Genomic DNA, 14,201 nt, shown 5'->3' with positions numbered 1-14,201 from the left:
ATGTACCATGGCCTTGAGAAACAATTACTACTATGGAAGAAATTATTTCTGTAGACTGAAAAAGCCCAGAAACAATAAATAATTTAGTATCCACAGCACTCTTAATGCCAGATTGTGATGCTGAAACCCCATTTTTCCACTAAAAGAAATTACAACTTATTGGAAATATAACTGATTCCAATTTTTAGTACAGGAAATGTACTAGAGGAACTTGAAACAATACTATACTGAAGGGCAAAGTAACTAGTACTAAGAACCACTGAGAATGTGTCCAGTACTCCGCAACTAACCTAAAGGGGATCCCACTGCTTTTGGAAAATAGAAAGAACCAACTCCTTTTCTTGAAAACTAATCAAGGCAATCAAGCACTTATCCCATCTTTCCTATTAAATTGCACCACTGTGCAACTCTAAGACAGATAAGGGGAAAGTGTCTCTTCATAGCAGTATTTCAGCTAAATAAATTATTTTTTCAAAATTGTGAAGCCAGATATGAAAGTGATTATATGTGTTTAGTCTTTACAGGTAGCCATGAAGTTCCCTTGCATGCTAGTTAGAAGTTATCTGTACATTCCCTTTCATTCTTAGCACAAACATGTATTTTGGATACCTTCCATGTTAATAGTTACATGCTGAAGACTGCACTAAGTAGTATCATGTAGTTGTTTTAGATTTTCAACAGCAATTACGATACTGAAAAATTTTCTGCAATTTCACACATAAGGATTCTGCTTAACAATGACTGTGTTGCACATGCGCTCACACCAAACACTAGTTACACGGAGTTAAAATTTGCACAAGTTCCATTACCTCTGGGTCTCAATATCCATTTTTGTCATCTTAAAAATGGAATCAGCAAGGTTTCCTGTATTAGTAATCACTGGAACCAATGCCTGAGAAGGTAATATAATTTAGTTCAAGTACTGCCAGAATTTTTAGCACATTGGATTTTCCTGATTTATTAAATGTGTTAGCTATTACATGAAATCTCATTTACAATAATGTGCAGTATTACAAACATTGGTTGGGCAAATACAGTGATTATGAACCAGATTACATTTACTTTTGGTTTAAACTATTCAGCCTTATTTTATGCATTCACTTTCGTGACATACTGCTTTGACTGGGGTTTAATGTAATATGCATTAAGTATACTTGATATTAAGAACCAGTGAAAGGCCTAGCAAGCATGGCTGAGTGGTTGAGTGTTGACCTATGAACCAGGTTCATCAGAGCACATGCCCAGGCTGTGGACTTGATCCTAAGTGTGAGGCGTGCAGGAGGCAGCCAATCAATGACTCTCTCTCATCACTGATGTTTCTCTCTCTCTCCTTCTTTCCTCTTTCAAATAAATAAAAATATATTTTAAAGCAAAGAACCAGTGAAAGTAAATACAATATTTAAAATGTTTTTGTGGATAATCCAGAAGTGAAAAACTTCTGGTCTGCTTTTTATTTTTAATTTTTGCAATTTATAAACATAATTTTGGGTCCAGTAAGCAGATATCTCTACAAATAAAACTGGATGAGCAACATGTATGGCCCCTGGGTCCTCCTTCCCTCCTTTATTCTCAACCTCTTGACAATTTCCTGCATTCACTGAAAAATGGGCCTCATTCTAGAACCAATTATCACCCAGTATGTGAAATCTTTATTTTAGATGAAAATTATTTATTTTAACATTGTTAAAACACCAGAATTGCAAACAGAATAACATTAACAAAAAATCATCATCTAGATTTAACAAATAATTGGGTCATATTTGCTCTAAACTTTTTAATGAAATAAATATTACAGAAATATTTGAAATCTCCTTTGTTCCCATCTAAAATCTCATTTTTCTCCCTCACTCCTAAGATAATTATTAATATATTTCTAGAGGTGACAGTATATTCTCATTCAGAATTTATACTTTTACTACATACATGTATATTATTTTACATCTTAAAATGTGCATATATTGTGTGGCGTAAGGACTGAAAACTAGATCTTTGTAAGAGACTAAAGGGGCCAGAAAGCCCAAGCTTCTATTAAAAAATTGCATATAACATAGGTAGGTTTAGATATAGGCAGGAAAAGATGAACTGAGATTTTAGTAAAAAGTTAGGGGATAATTAAATACTCATTTATAAGAAATAATCCTGCAAAGAATATCTAAAGGATTAATTGAAAGAGCAAAATTTCAAAATTTTAGAAGAAAAAAATTATGATATAATAGTAGAAATTGATTTCTTAAACCAAGTACAAAATGCACAAAACACAGAAGAAAATACTGCAAAGTTTATATTAAAATTGGAAACATTTGTATGAAAACACACCATAAAAAAGGGAGAAAGACTAGTTATGATTTTAAAAAAGCATTTGCTACACATACACCAATAAAGGATGAGTATTCACAATACGGAATAGTCCTACAGGCTAGTAAGAAGGAAATAAAAAATATAGTAGGAATTAATGAACAAATGAATAAAATAGGCAAGTCATAGAAGAGGAAGGTGGAATGGCCAATAAACAAAAGAAAAATATTCAAATAAATTAAAACAAAATTTTAACGTTCTTCATCTTGGAGCATGTAAAATGTAAAAGCTTGACAATTTAAAAGTGTTGGAAAGAAAAGGGAAAATTATATTGCCACTTGCAAAATAATTAGCCCATCTCTAGAGAAGCAGGAATTCATACACGTGTGACTCAGTTATTCCACTTTTAGACCCTAGAAAAACGCTGGCATATGTGTTCATGAAGATATTCACAAGGATATGTATTGTTTTACAGGAAAATTATAAATAACCTACCCATGGGGCAATGGATAAGTTGTGCCATTTCCTTATTACTGAATTCTGTACAATGGCAAAAGGGAATGAATTCACATTCATTTAAAATTAAAAATAAAATAACAGAACCCAAAATAAAGCAAGTTACTCAAAGGTCTGTTTTTATTTAATAATTTTATGTCACACACCTATTATACATCAGATCCATTATTAGCAGAATCTAAAATAAGAACACATAATTTGAAAAACAAATTTTGCCTCCCCCCTCCCCTAAACTAAAAGTGTCGTTTATTTGTGTGATTACAAAATTAATGTGGCTCACCAACCCTGGCCAGGTGGCTCAAATGTTTCTCCCTCAAAAATAAAATAAAGTTTATTTTTTAAATAAATAAATATAGTTTAAGAAACAAATGTAATTTACTTCTGTTGCTGACCTTATTTTTCCAGAATGTTTACATTTCTTATGTAGTAGGTACTGAGTATGTATATTAATCCTTTTCAACTGAACACATAATATGAAAATATATGAAAGGTGTAAATTTGTTTCACTTAGATGTTCACTGCAATAAATAAATTGTAAAATAATATTAACTAAAAACATAGAAAACAACAATATCCCAAATCCATTTGAAGATCAAGTTTTTCCTCAAAGAAAACTCTTGCCAATTTTTAAAAGTGTTTTATCAATCAGACTTCTCACCGAGCAAAAATGAAAGGTACAGATTCTAGAATTTAGTTTCATATCTTCCCATTCACTGTATAAGATTAATGAACATTGAAATGCAATGTTATAAGGGTATGTGTGTGTATGTGTGTTTTTGTTTGTTTGGTTTTTAAAAAATATTATTTTATTGATTTCAGAGAGGAAGGGAGAAGGAGAGACAGACAGAAACATCAATTATGAGAGAGAATCACCAATTGGCCGCCTCCTGCACGCTCCCTACTGGGGCACATGCCCTTGATGAGTATGGAACCTGAGACCCTTTAGTCTCCAGGCCAATGCTCCATACACTGAGCCAAACCAGTTAGGGCTCTGAGGTATAAGAGTTTGATGGTAGTGGAGAATAAGTGAAATTCAGGAATAAAAACACAAAATTTCATTTTAACCAGTGGCTTCAATTTCCTTCTACACTAAACATTTTACCAGGAGCTTACAGAAGTGTTCTAGACCTTTCCCTCCTCTTAAATATTAAATTATTCCAATCAACATCTTCTGAAAATATTCACTGTAAAATATACTTTGCTAAGTATTTACACATAGAGAAAGGTATTAGACAAGGCTTAGAGAAACTAAGTAACTTGTCCCTAGTTACAAAGTTGTCAGAGGCAAAGTCTGTATCTAAACTAAGGTTTTCAGACTACTCCACAACTGTGTACTATCACTTATTTGGTAATTACATCCGCTGCCTTATAATACATTGTAATATTTTACATTTCTTAATTTTTCCTATGTTCATGTCTTTAAGAGCAACAATTGTTTTGTGCTTTAATATCTTACAGTATCCCTTTAGTTTATTGATTCAACTTGCTTGTATGACAGAAGAATGCCAGACTTACAAGTTTAAAATTTTTCAGGGCCTTACACTTGTAAAATAAAAATGATACCAAAATAATAGAGTGCTTACTGTGAATGCTTTCCATGTATTAACTCATTTAATCTTCCCAACAGCTCTATGAAATCAGTACATTATTGTCCCATTTTGCAGAGGAAAAAGCTAAAGGCTAGAGGGTTTCTCTAACTTGCCCAAGATTTAGGTTACAAGTTAGTAGGTGGAGGAACTAGGTTGCAAAAGACAGGACATTGTCTCAGGTGGTTACTTGCTTAAAGTTCGAACTGTCCCTCTAGGACTAGATAGTGACTAAATGAAATGTATTCATACTGTAGGGAGAATTTAAAAAAATTAACTCTGGGCACTGTTTTCTTAGATACAACATCAAAAGCAGACAATAAAAGCAAAAATAGACCAATGGGACTACACCAAACTTAAAAATTCTTGTGCATAAAAGGACACAATCAAGAAAGTGAAACACAACCCACAGACTAGGGGGAAAAGTTGCAAATCATGTATCTGATAAGGAGTTAATGTCCAGATTTTATTTTTTAATTTATTTATTTTTTAAAAATATATTTTTATTGATTTTTTACAGAGAGGAAAGGAGAGAGCTAGAGAGCTAGAAATGTCGATGAGAGAGAAACACCAACCAGCTGCCTCTTGCACACCCCCTTCTGAGGATGTGCCCACAACCAACGTACATGCCCCTGACTGGAATCGAACCTGGGACCTTTCAGTCCGCAGACCGATGCTCTACCACTTTCGGCAATATCCAGATTTTATGAAGAAGTCCTACAACTAAAAAAATAGCCCAATTAAAAAATGGGCAAACATCTTGAGCAAACATCTTTCTAAAGATTATATACAAATGGCCAACAAGCACATCAAAATATGTTCAAAACCACTAATCATAAGATAAATGCAAATCAAAACCACCATGAGGTATCACTTCACACTGGTCAGGACGGTTACTATAAAACAACAATAAAAAACAAGTAAATAGAAAACAACAAGTGTTGATGAAGATGTGGAGAAAATGGAACTCCGGTGCCCTGTTGGTGGGAATATGTAAAATGGTGAAACTTCTGTGGAAAACAGTGCAACAGTCCCCCCAAAAGTAAAAATAGTACTTTCAATATAATCCAGCAATTCCCTTTCTGCATATATTCCCAAAAGAATTGAAAGCAGGACCACAAAGAGGTATCTGCACACCCATGCTCACAGTGGCATTATTCACAATAGCCAAAATATAAAAACCAATCTAGGTGTCTATTGACAAATAAGAGGATAATGAAAATGTGGCATACACACGCAATGGAATATTGTGCAACTTTTAAAAAGGAAATCCTACTACATGCTACGGCATAGATGAACCTGAAGGGCATCATGCTAAGTTAAATAAACCAGTTAAAAAAAGACATGCCCTTGTTTTGCTCAACTTCATTTTGTTATAAGGTTGATGAGATGCCATAGGAACTTAATTTTTTTTAAAGATTTTTCCCCCCTTTTTTTCCTTTCTTTTTTTTGTTTGTTTTGTTTTAGAGAGAAAGAGGGAGAGAAACATCAATGTGAGAGAGAAAAATTAATCAGCTGTCTCTCGGACATTTTCTAATTAGATCAAACCTGAAACTTGGCATGTGCCAAGGGAATGGAACCAGGAACCTTTAGGGGCCCTGGACTACATCCAACCACTGAGCCACAACAGCTAGGGCAGGAACTTAACTTTTGTTTATATTAATTAGCCTGTTGCAAATATGCTTTCATTATACATCCTTTTGGTTAAAATTGCAGAACATATGGGCTATATTAAGTGAAGAATTGATATATATAATTCCACTTGTATAAAGTACTTAAAGTGGTCACATTTCAAAAGAAAATAGAATGGGGGTTGCCAGAGGATGGTGGGTAGGGAAAATGGAAAGCTGTTTAACTGGTATAGTTTCAGTTCTGTAAGATGGAAAATTCTGGAGATTTGTTGCACCACAGGTGAAAATCGTTAACAGTGCTAAACTGCACACTGAAAAATGGTTAAAAAGGTAAATATTAAATGTTTTTTGCCAAATTAAAAAAATATATTAACTCTTTTCTTTCACTTCCCTTTCCCATCCTCTCTGTTATAGTATTCATAGTGATATAATGAAAGGGCAGAGAAAAACAAAGAATACAAATGCTTCAACAATGTAGAAACAAACTAAGAACTAAGAGAACTCCACATACTCATTATTAATTTTCTTCTTAACCTGGAAATACCTAAGTCTCCAGTGAAATATTATCCTACTAAAGGCCTGGTGCACGAAACTATGCATGGGTCCCTAGGCCTGGTGGGTGATCAGGACCGACCTGGGCCTTTGGGATGCCAGCTGGGGCCTTCCTTCATTCCACGCCGCTCCCTGGTGAACTCCCGTGGGGACAATTTACATATATCTACAGTATATATCTAGATACCTATATATCTATATATACACTAGTAATCCAGCACATGAAATTTGTGCAAATTAAAGGGGGATTAATTAGAGAAAATAATTTAATATTGCTATTTGCCCTTTCTCTATAAATGTCAGAGATTAAAGAAAATTAGTAAAATGTATATGAAAGCCTTTCTCCTATCAGAGTCTGGGGCACGCCACGGGACCCAGAGTCAAGTCCCTGCCCACCCACATGGAACTCAAAATCGCGTGAGACCCAGACCTGGTCTGTCCTCCCCCATCCTCCTCCCCCACCACCACCAATTGGGCTAGATCCAGACACAGCCAGTCCCACCCTTGTCAAGCCCTGCCGGGCAGGGGACATAGCCTCAGGTCCCAGGTCCCAGGTCCCCAGACCAGGGCGGTGAGCATGCCTTGAGGTCCTCTGTCAAGCACCACCAGGCAGGGTGGCACAGCCTCAGGTGCCCTGGCCCAGCACCGGGAGGGGGGCACTGCCTCAGGTCCCCTGACCCAGCACGGGGAGGGGGGCACAGCCTCAGGTCCCCCATCAAGCCCCATTGGGTGGGGGCGCAGCCGAGTTCCCCAGACCCAGCACTGGGGATGCACCTTAAGGTCCCCTGTTAAGCCCTGCCGGGTGGGGGGGGTCTCAGCCTGAAGTCTCCTATCAAGCTCCACCAGGTGAGTGGAGTGGCTGGAGGTCCCCCGCCCTGGTGCTGGGACAGGGAGAGCAACCTGAGGACCTTAGCCCAGCACTAGGGCAGGAATTGCACCTTGAGGTCCCCTGGGGGCACGGCCTGAGATCTCCTGTCAAGCCCCGTGGGGGCGGGAGAGAGCATAGCCTCAGATCCCTGCTGATTGCTTGTTAAAGCTCCTTATGGGAACTTGGCCTCCATCTTTGTGATGGAGTCATGGTCAATTAGCATATTCCCTCTTTATTAGATAGGCCTAAGGGCCCAGTGCAGGAAATTTGTGCCCGGGGGTGGGGTCTCTCAACCCAGCCTGGACCCTCTCCAATCTGAGACTCCTCATAGGATGTCCAATTGCCTGTTTCGGCCTGATCCCTGGGACATCCCTCTCACAATCTGGACCCACTGGCTCCTATCTGCTCACCTGCCTGCATGCCTGATCACCTCTAACTGCCCCCCCACCCGTACCCCTGCTAGCCTGATCACCCCTAACCACTTCTGTCTGCCAACCTGATTGTCCCTAACTGCCTGCCTCCCTACTGGCCTGGTTGCCCCCAACTGCCCCCCATGCCACCTTGGTCACCCCTAACTGGCCCCTTGCCAGCCTGGTCAACCCTCACTGCCCCCCCCCCCTTGCAGGCTTGGTCAGCCCTAATTGCGCCCCCACCAGCCTGGTTGCCCACAACTGCTGCCCCGCTCTCCCCTAACTGCCCCCCGTCTCTCGCCCCTTCCCCCACGCCCCCGCCCGCCCGCCACCCTAGTCGCCTCTCACTGCTCCCCTCTGCCCTACTGGTCACCCCTCACAATCTTCCCCTCCCCACAAGGCCAGCCTGGTGGCCCCCAACAGCCTGCTGTTCGGTTGTTACTGTGAGGGCATTGTGACCAATTTGCATGTTAACCTTTTATTAGTATAGATTGCAAGGCACTATAGCGTAGTGGTTAAAGGCCTTTTGGAGCTAGAAAGCCCAAGTAGTATTCTGACTTTGCTACTAATTACTATGTAGCCTTGTAGATATTCTCATTCATTCATTTGTTCATTCACCCATCCACCCATCCATCCATCAAAAAGATAGTCTGTTTCCATATGGGTAAACCTGTTCAAATGAATCCTATACCTCTACGTAGGCTTGTTCTGAGGAGTAAATGAAGTAATTCATACAAAACACTAGGCACATGGGCTGGCACTTTGTAAGTGCTCAATAAACATCGCTATTATTAGCACTGCAAAGTCATGAACAGGGTGAATTCATCTAAGAGTCCAGTACTCTGTTCCTTAGCGATCTGCCTAATTTGTGGCTAATTATGGTGTCAGCAAATCAAACACTATGTTGCAAATCATTACTGACACTTTAGCGTTCTTGTCAAATTTGTGCTCCTCTCTCCTAAAGCAACTCCCTCCCAGGGAAAAGCAATGTCATCTCAGGTGTTAGAAAACGTTTGCTTTGGGAACAATGTTTAGCCAGAGATGCTGGAACCTGAGACTTGAGGTCCCAGCTCCTGGCACTTCACTGGGGGTCCAGGCGTCCTTTGGGGGAAGGGTGGGGAGGGAGAGGGGGCCGCACACCCCGCCTGGAAATAAAGCCCACTCTGGGGAGGCTAGGTGGGCACCTGACCAGTCTCCCAGGGACATTCTCCTGGTGGAATGGAACCCGCAGCTCTCGCCTGTCAGCTGCCAGCGGGCACCTCGCAGGCCATCCAGGCCAGTGCCCAGCGGGCAGGTTGGCCGGGCGGCAGGGTGTCGGGAAGCTCCTCCCGGTGTCCCCGGGGGGTTGAGCGGACGCGGGGCCGGTGGGGCAGGGCAGGCCGGGGTCGGGCCTCCGGGAGCGGAGGGGAGCAGAGGGTAAGGGGGGAGGGACGCCGCGGGCTCACCGCGGGCCGAGGGCAGCGGGTACAGCTTCTGGGCCTTCTGCAGGAAGCGCTGGGCCTTCTCGCGGTCGCCGGCGTTCAGCGCCTCCCGGGCGATGTCCACACATTTCTCCGCCTCGTCCCGGTTCCCCTCCATGGCTGGCGGCGCGTCTTCCGTTTCCTCCGGAGCGCGGACCGGGCGGAAGCCGCCGCGGCGGCCGAGGAGGCGAGCCGGCGGGTGGGGGCGTGCGGGGCGGGGCGGAGCGGAGCGCGGCGGGCGCACCGGCGCGCGGCCCCGCCTCCTCCGGCGGCTCCCCGGCCCCCGCCCCCGCGGGCCGCCAGGCGCGAGCCCGTCTGCCAGCGCCGGCCCCGGGCGCCCGAGCCCCCGCGGCGTCTGCGCGCGGCGCCCACCGGCTCCGGGCCGGCTCCCCGAGGGGCGGAGGGGCCGCCGGGGCTGGGACGGCGCCGCAGGGGCCGCGCTGCGCGCCCGCCCTCCCCCGCCGGCCGCAGCCCGCTGTCTGGGCGGCCGGGGGGAACGGAGGACGGGCGGTGGGGATGGTTTTCAGAAAATTCCCAGAGGCCGGGCCCCGCCTCCGGCCGCAGCCCGGGAGGGCGCGGTCAGGTGACACCGGCTGTCAGGCCTGACGCAGCGCTTCCGGAGCAGGTGGAGAGCACACAGCAGGTTGGAACCTAACTGCGGGGCTGGTTTTACCTGCCTTATTTCAGGACAGACCATTCCCCCTGACCCAGATCCCATTGAATTGTCTGATAGGATGCCAGTGAGGTTCAAAGCCAACTGTGTGCAATGATTCTGGTCTTATCCCGAATTTTTTTATGCCCCAAACAGAAGGAAACCGCTTTGTGGGAATGTAGTACTGTCACTGAAGAAACGTACCATTGCCAGGGAATGTTGTTCTCCTGGGGGAGGGGCCAACTTATTATTTGGAAGTCATAACCCAAATTTTAAAAGGTTGAGACAACTTGCCAGAAACAAAAGGTCAAAACAACCGACTCAGCTCGATCACAAAATAACCATTTTTACAATGTTCACTCAAGCTATTGTTACCCTTGTTGGAAATGCCAGAATTCGGACAAGCCCCAATTCCCTCTGTAAAATGTAATAGTATTCCCGAAAGATGTTACCAAGTATCGAATAATTCAGCTTCCTATATTGTGCAGCACAGAAAACATCTGAGGCCGGAATTGAAAGTTCCTTTTGTGAAGGTAGCCAAATACAGGATTTGCCTACTTGCCCCCTTACCTTCCCCCCACCCCCAGTCCACCACAGCAATCCTGCACCAGGGCAGTGCTGTCAGATACAGCAAGGTTGGCCAATATGCAGACTGAGATGAACAAAGAGCCTAAAAAACTTGTCCCGTTCCAGTTCCTGCCAAAGTTTTTAAATCTTTAATAGCTAATTACACAATTTACAGTTTGGCCTGCTGTTTACATAGAAAATTAAGTTGAATTTCTGGCGAAGATATACCGGTATGCTTAGGTTACTGATGGATGAATACCTATTCAAAAGGAAGGCGATTGATTCTATTACAATGACGCACATTTAAAAAACACAACTTGTTTGGGATATGACCTTTATTGAGCTTATCCACCGGAGTGGAAATAATGTCTGTACAAAACCAAATGTTTGTTACTATAACTTCTGCATCACAATTAAAATCCAAACAGTTTTTTAAAAACAGTCAACTCAATCAGAACCCACTACTTCAGAATCAATAGCTTCTTTGAAGCCACAGTAACACTTAAATATGGTTAAGACTCGAATGCAGAAATTTGGTTGGTTGGAAAGCTAATTAAACTTCCAACTTGCTCAAATAGAATTACAAAAAGGCAAAATTGTGTTTTTCACAGAGATACAGTCCACTGGAATCACCAACACTGGACAGCTGTTCAGAGTACTTAAGAGTCCTGAGATAATATGAAATCCAGGCAGCCTTTAGACAGTCTTCTGTTGTCCTTTCTTCCCAATCAGAGATTTGTGGATGTGTGGAATAACACCTAGGAGGGACAGGGATTAATTCTAGTTTTTAATACACATTTAGAAAATCGCACTATACTTAAACCAGAAGAGTTGTTAAACTTGGCAGATGTCTTTCAAAGTGACAGGTCAAGTATGCAAAGTAAAAACTCATTAAGTTATTCCCTACATCGATATCCATGATGGAACCATACTGTACCATCAGTGAAATTTTGCTCAGGGGTCCTCTTTTAGATTAGAAATTACTAATGGGTATTTTTAAAAAGCGAAGAATTATTTTCCCTAAAGGAATTTGAAGTAAAAAATCTTAGTATTCACATACCACCACCAGCAATTGTAGCCTTGATGAGAGAATCCAATTCTTCATCTCCACGAATAGCAAGTTGCAAATGACGAGGGGTAATACGCTTTACCTTTAAGTCTTTTGATGCATTTCCTGCCAATTCAAGTACCTACAAGGCAAAGATTTTCATCAATTTTCTCCCAATGGTTCTTTAAGGCCAAGATCCAGAGCAGAACACACCTTCACGAACATATACATCTAGCAATTGTCTCCCTCCTCTCCCCATCACTACCTGAGTGTCAAAATGGCCTGAGCTATAAAGGGGGCACGCAATTTTATTTCCAAGAGCAGCTCCAGCTCAGTAGGATCCCTTCATGACCACCAGCTCCCTCTAGCGATAGCAGAGGCTCCTCGCAGCCTTTAGGGCCTGGGAGTTTTCTTGCATCACTTTCCTCCTTCCCTCTCGCCACCTACCGCTCCCCCCCACCCCCCCCATTCCCAGATTATAGGCGTGCACCCACAGTTACCTCTGCGGTGAGGTACTCCAGAATGGCTGCGCTGTACACGGCAGCGGTGGCGCCTACACGTCCATGACTGGTCGTCCTAGATTTCAGGTGCCGATGAATACGGCCCACTGGAAACTTAACATTTTCAAGCAAAAACAAATGCACAAGAAATATGAATCAAAGATGCTAAAAAAAAAAATTAAAAAAATCAAACGCGCGCCAAAGCAAGGAGCAAGGACGCTGGTGCAGCAACGGGGTCCGTCTCCCGGCCCCCCCCCCCCCGCTCCGTATCGACACACGTGATCGCCCCCCCTCCCCCGCCGCCCCGATATTTATCCAATCCGCAAAACAAGTCGCAACACCGCATCACCCACGCACAGACACGACACGCTCATCCAGAAGCAATGATGCGCAAGAAAAAGGATCGGGAGACGCCACGATCCCCCCTCCAGGCTGCAACCGAGCCGCCACTGACCTGCAAGCCGGCTCTCTGCGAGCGGGAAACCGCCTTTGTCTTGGCCTTTCCGGAGTCCTTCCCAGCCTTACCGCCAGCCTACGGCGCGCACACGCCCGCCAGCGAGGGAAGGGGGAACGGAGAATATAGGATTACCGGGGCGGCGCGCCCCTCCCCCACCGCGGCGCGGCCCGCTCCATCCGGCGCCCCCCCCCCCCCCCCCCCCCCGCGCGCGCCCCGCCGCCGGGGTCTCCGGCCGCCGCGCGCCGCCGGGGCGATCCCGCCCGCACGCCCCCCGCTGCGCGCCCGCCGCGGCCGCGCGCCCCCGCCCGCCCGTTCGCGCCCGCGGCTCCCCGGCGGCGCCGCGCGCGCCACTCAACCGTCGCCGCCCGCCGCGGGATCGGAGGCGGCCGGCTCGCCCCCGGCACCATCGCCTGCCCCCCGGGCTCCCCCAAATACTGTCTCCGCGCGTCCCCAACCGCCGCCGCTTCACCCCCAGCTCCGTGTGTTCCCCTCTCCTCCGGTGTAAAAAAATAAACAACAACAACAAAAAAAAAACCCGCGGAGCCTCCGAGCGCCCCCGCGAAGTTTACCATTTCGAATCCTGCCGAAGCCCGAGCGAGCGAGGCAGAGAAAGGAGCAGTCAGACGCCCGGCGCGATCCCGCCGCCTACTCCCTCGCACCGCGATTCAAACTGCGCCGTCTCCCGCCTTCCCCGCTCCCTTTATACCGCAGAATGTTCCCTCATCCGGGCACTCGGATCGCTCATCCCACCAATGGCTGCCTCTCGCCCTCGGGACGCGTCCTTGAGGCTCCAGCCAATGAGCAGGCGCCGGGGCGGGTGGCGGGGCGGGCGCTCGGCAGCTCGGGCCGCTATTGGGGCGCGGGGAGAGGAGGGGGGAGACGGGAGGGATGGGAACCGGGGAGAAGAAGGGCCAGGCGGCGGGAGGCAGAAACAGAGCGAGCTGCTGCTCTGCGCGATCGAGGGCAGCCTGCGATGGCGGTCACGTGTTTGGGAGGAGGAGCGCAGAGGCTTTGGTGAGGAGCACCGCAGCAGCGCCCCCTGGTTGCCTAGCCGGGTTCTGGCCGCTGCGTGAAGTTGCCTCCGGGTCTAAGGCGCCCTCCTTCCTGTTCCCCCCCACACGCCCCCCCTTCCCCCCCAGCGCTTCGCCGGCGGAGACCCGCTGGCCTACATCCTTCTTCCGGGGCACCCGCCTCCCCACCCCGCTATCTATTATCCATCCCTGAGGTTCGTTTGACAGATAGCGCTAATGCGTCCCGCCAACCACAGCCCCTGAGAAGATTTTGCATTTCTTTACCGCGGCGACTGATGAGGACCCTGCACCCCCACTTCCTTTGCAGCGGTGTCTCCCACCTCTTCCCTTCTCACCACTTTGGAAACTCCCCACGGGATCACTGCACGGGGACAAATGGTGCAGCAAAGCAGCCTCGCTGGATACAAGAGACCTTTTGGTCTGTGCACACAGAGGGCTTGGAGTGAGGTGCTATTCTTTTCTTTAATCAAGTCATAAACTATATTTACCTGGAGACTGCACATCAGTGGGTTGCACCTATAATCTGGTGTCTCCAGTTGATTTAGTGATGCCTTAAAGCTATTACGTGTCCATTTTCCTATACGACACATTTTGCTACAGGACAAATGTTACATAAATGTCATTGGAT

At 45.6% G+C, this 14,201-nt stretch overlaps 2 protein-coding genes across 5 annotated transcripts in view; both read right to left on the bottom strand.

The window, feature by feature from the left end:
* The window catches only part of DNAJB14 (DnaJ heat shock protein family (Hsp40) member B14), a 39,684-nt gene extending 30,147 nt beyond the window's left edge, over positions 1-9,537 (bottom strand). The window contains exons 1-2 of one of the 4 annotated variants that reach the window (XM_036410652.2): positions 9,304-9,441; positions 810-892 (exon numbers count right to left, since the gene is read on the bottom strand). Coding sequence is in view for 3 of the 4 variants with exons in the window: in XM_045570462.1 (XP_045426418.1) it covers positions 9,304-9,436 (133 nt within the window). In the remaining variant the exon portion in view is untranslated. Of the gene's footprint in view, positions 1-809; positions 893-9,303 lie in introns of all 4 variants that reach the window. The other 3 variants (XM_045570462.1, XM_036410662.2, XM_036410643.2) reach the window with 3 other exon arrangements.
* A 1,319-nt stretch (positions 9,538-10,856) lies between these two features.
* Positions 10,857-13,266, bottom strand: LOC118703571 (histone H2A.Z). The gene is made up of 5 exons (XM_036410633.2): positions 13,112-13,266; positions 12,540-12,617; positions 12,086-12,199; positions 11,598-11,727; positions 10,857-11,295 (listed from the first exon to the last, which is right to left on the bottom strand). Exons 1-5 carry the CDS (start codon positions 13,112-13,114, stop codon positions 11,234-11,236), a joined length of 387 nt encoding a protein of 128 aa, XP_036266526.1. The 5' UTR covers positions 13,115-13,266; the 3' UTR covers positions 10,857-11,233.
* Between the last annotated feature and the right edge of the window lie 935 nt (positions 13,267-14,201).

This window comes from Pipistrellus kuhlii, unplaced genomic scaffold (genome assembly GCF_014108245.1).
Source record: "Pipistrellus kuhlii isolate mPipKuh1 unplaced genomic scaffold, mPipKuh1.p scaffold_m20_p_1, whole genome shotgun sequence".
Classification (NCBI taxonomy): domain Eukaryota; kingdom Metazoa; phylum Chordata; class Mammalia; order Chiroptera; family Vespertilionidae; genus Pipistrellus; species Pipistrellus kuhlii.
The sequence above is the reverse complement of the archived record's forward strand: the minus strand, read 5'-3'. Positions and strand labels throughout refer to the sequence as shown.

Bases quoted from the DNA above. Each gene is read 5' to 3' on its own strand.
- LOC118703571 (XM_036410633.2), bottom strand. The intron at 11,728-12,085 runs GTAACTGTGGGT...TTTGCCTTGTAG, and splicing joins TGGAGTACCTCACCGCAGAG to GTACTTGAATTGGCAGGAAA. The intron at 11,296-11,597 runs GTATGTGAATAC...TGTCCCTCCTAG, and splicing joins GGCTACAATTGCTGGTGGTG to GTGTTATTCCACACATCCAC.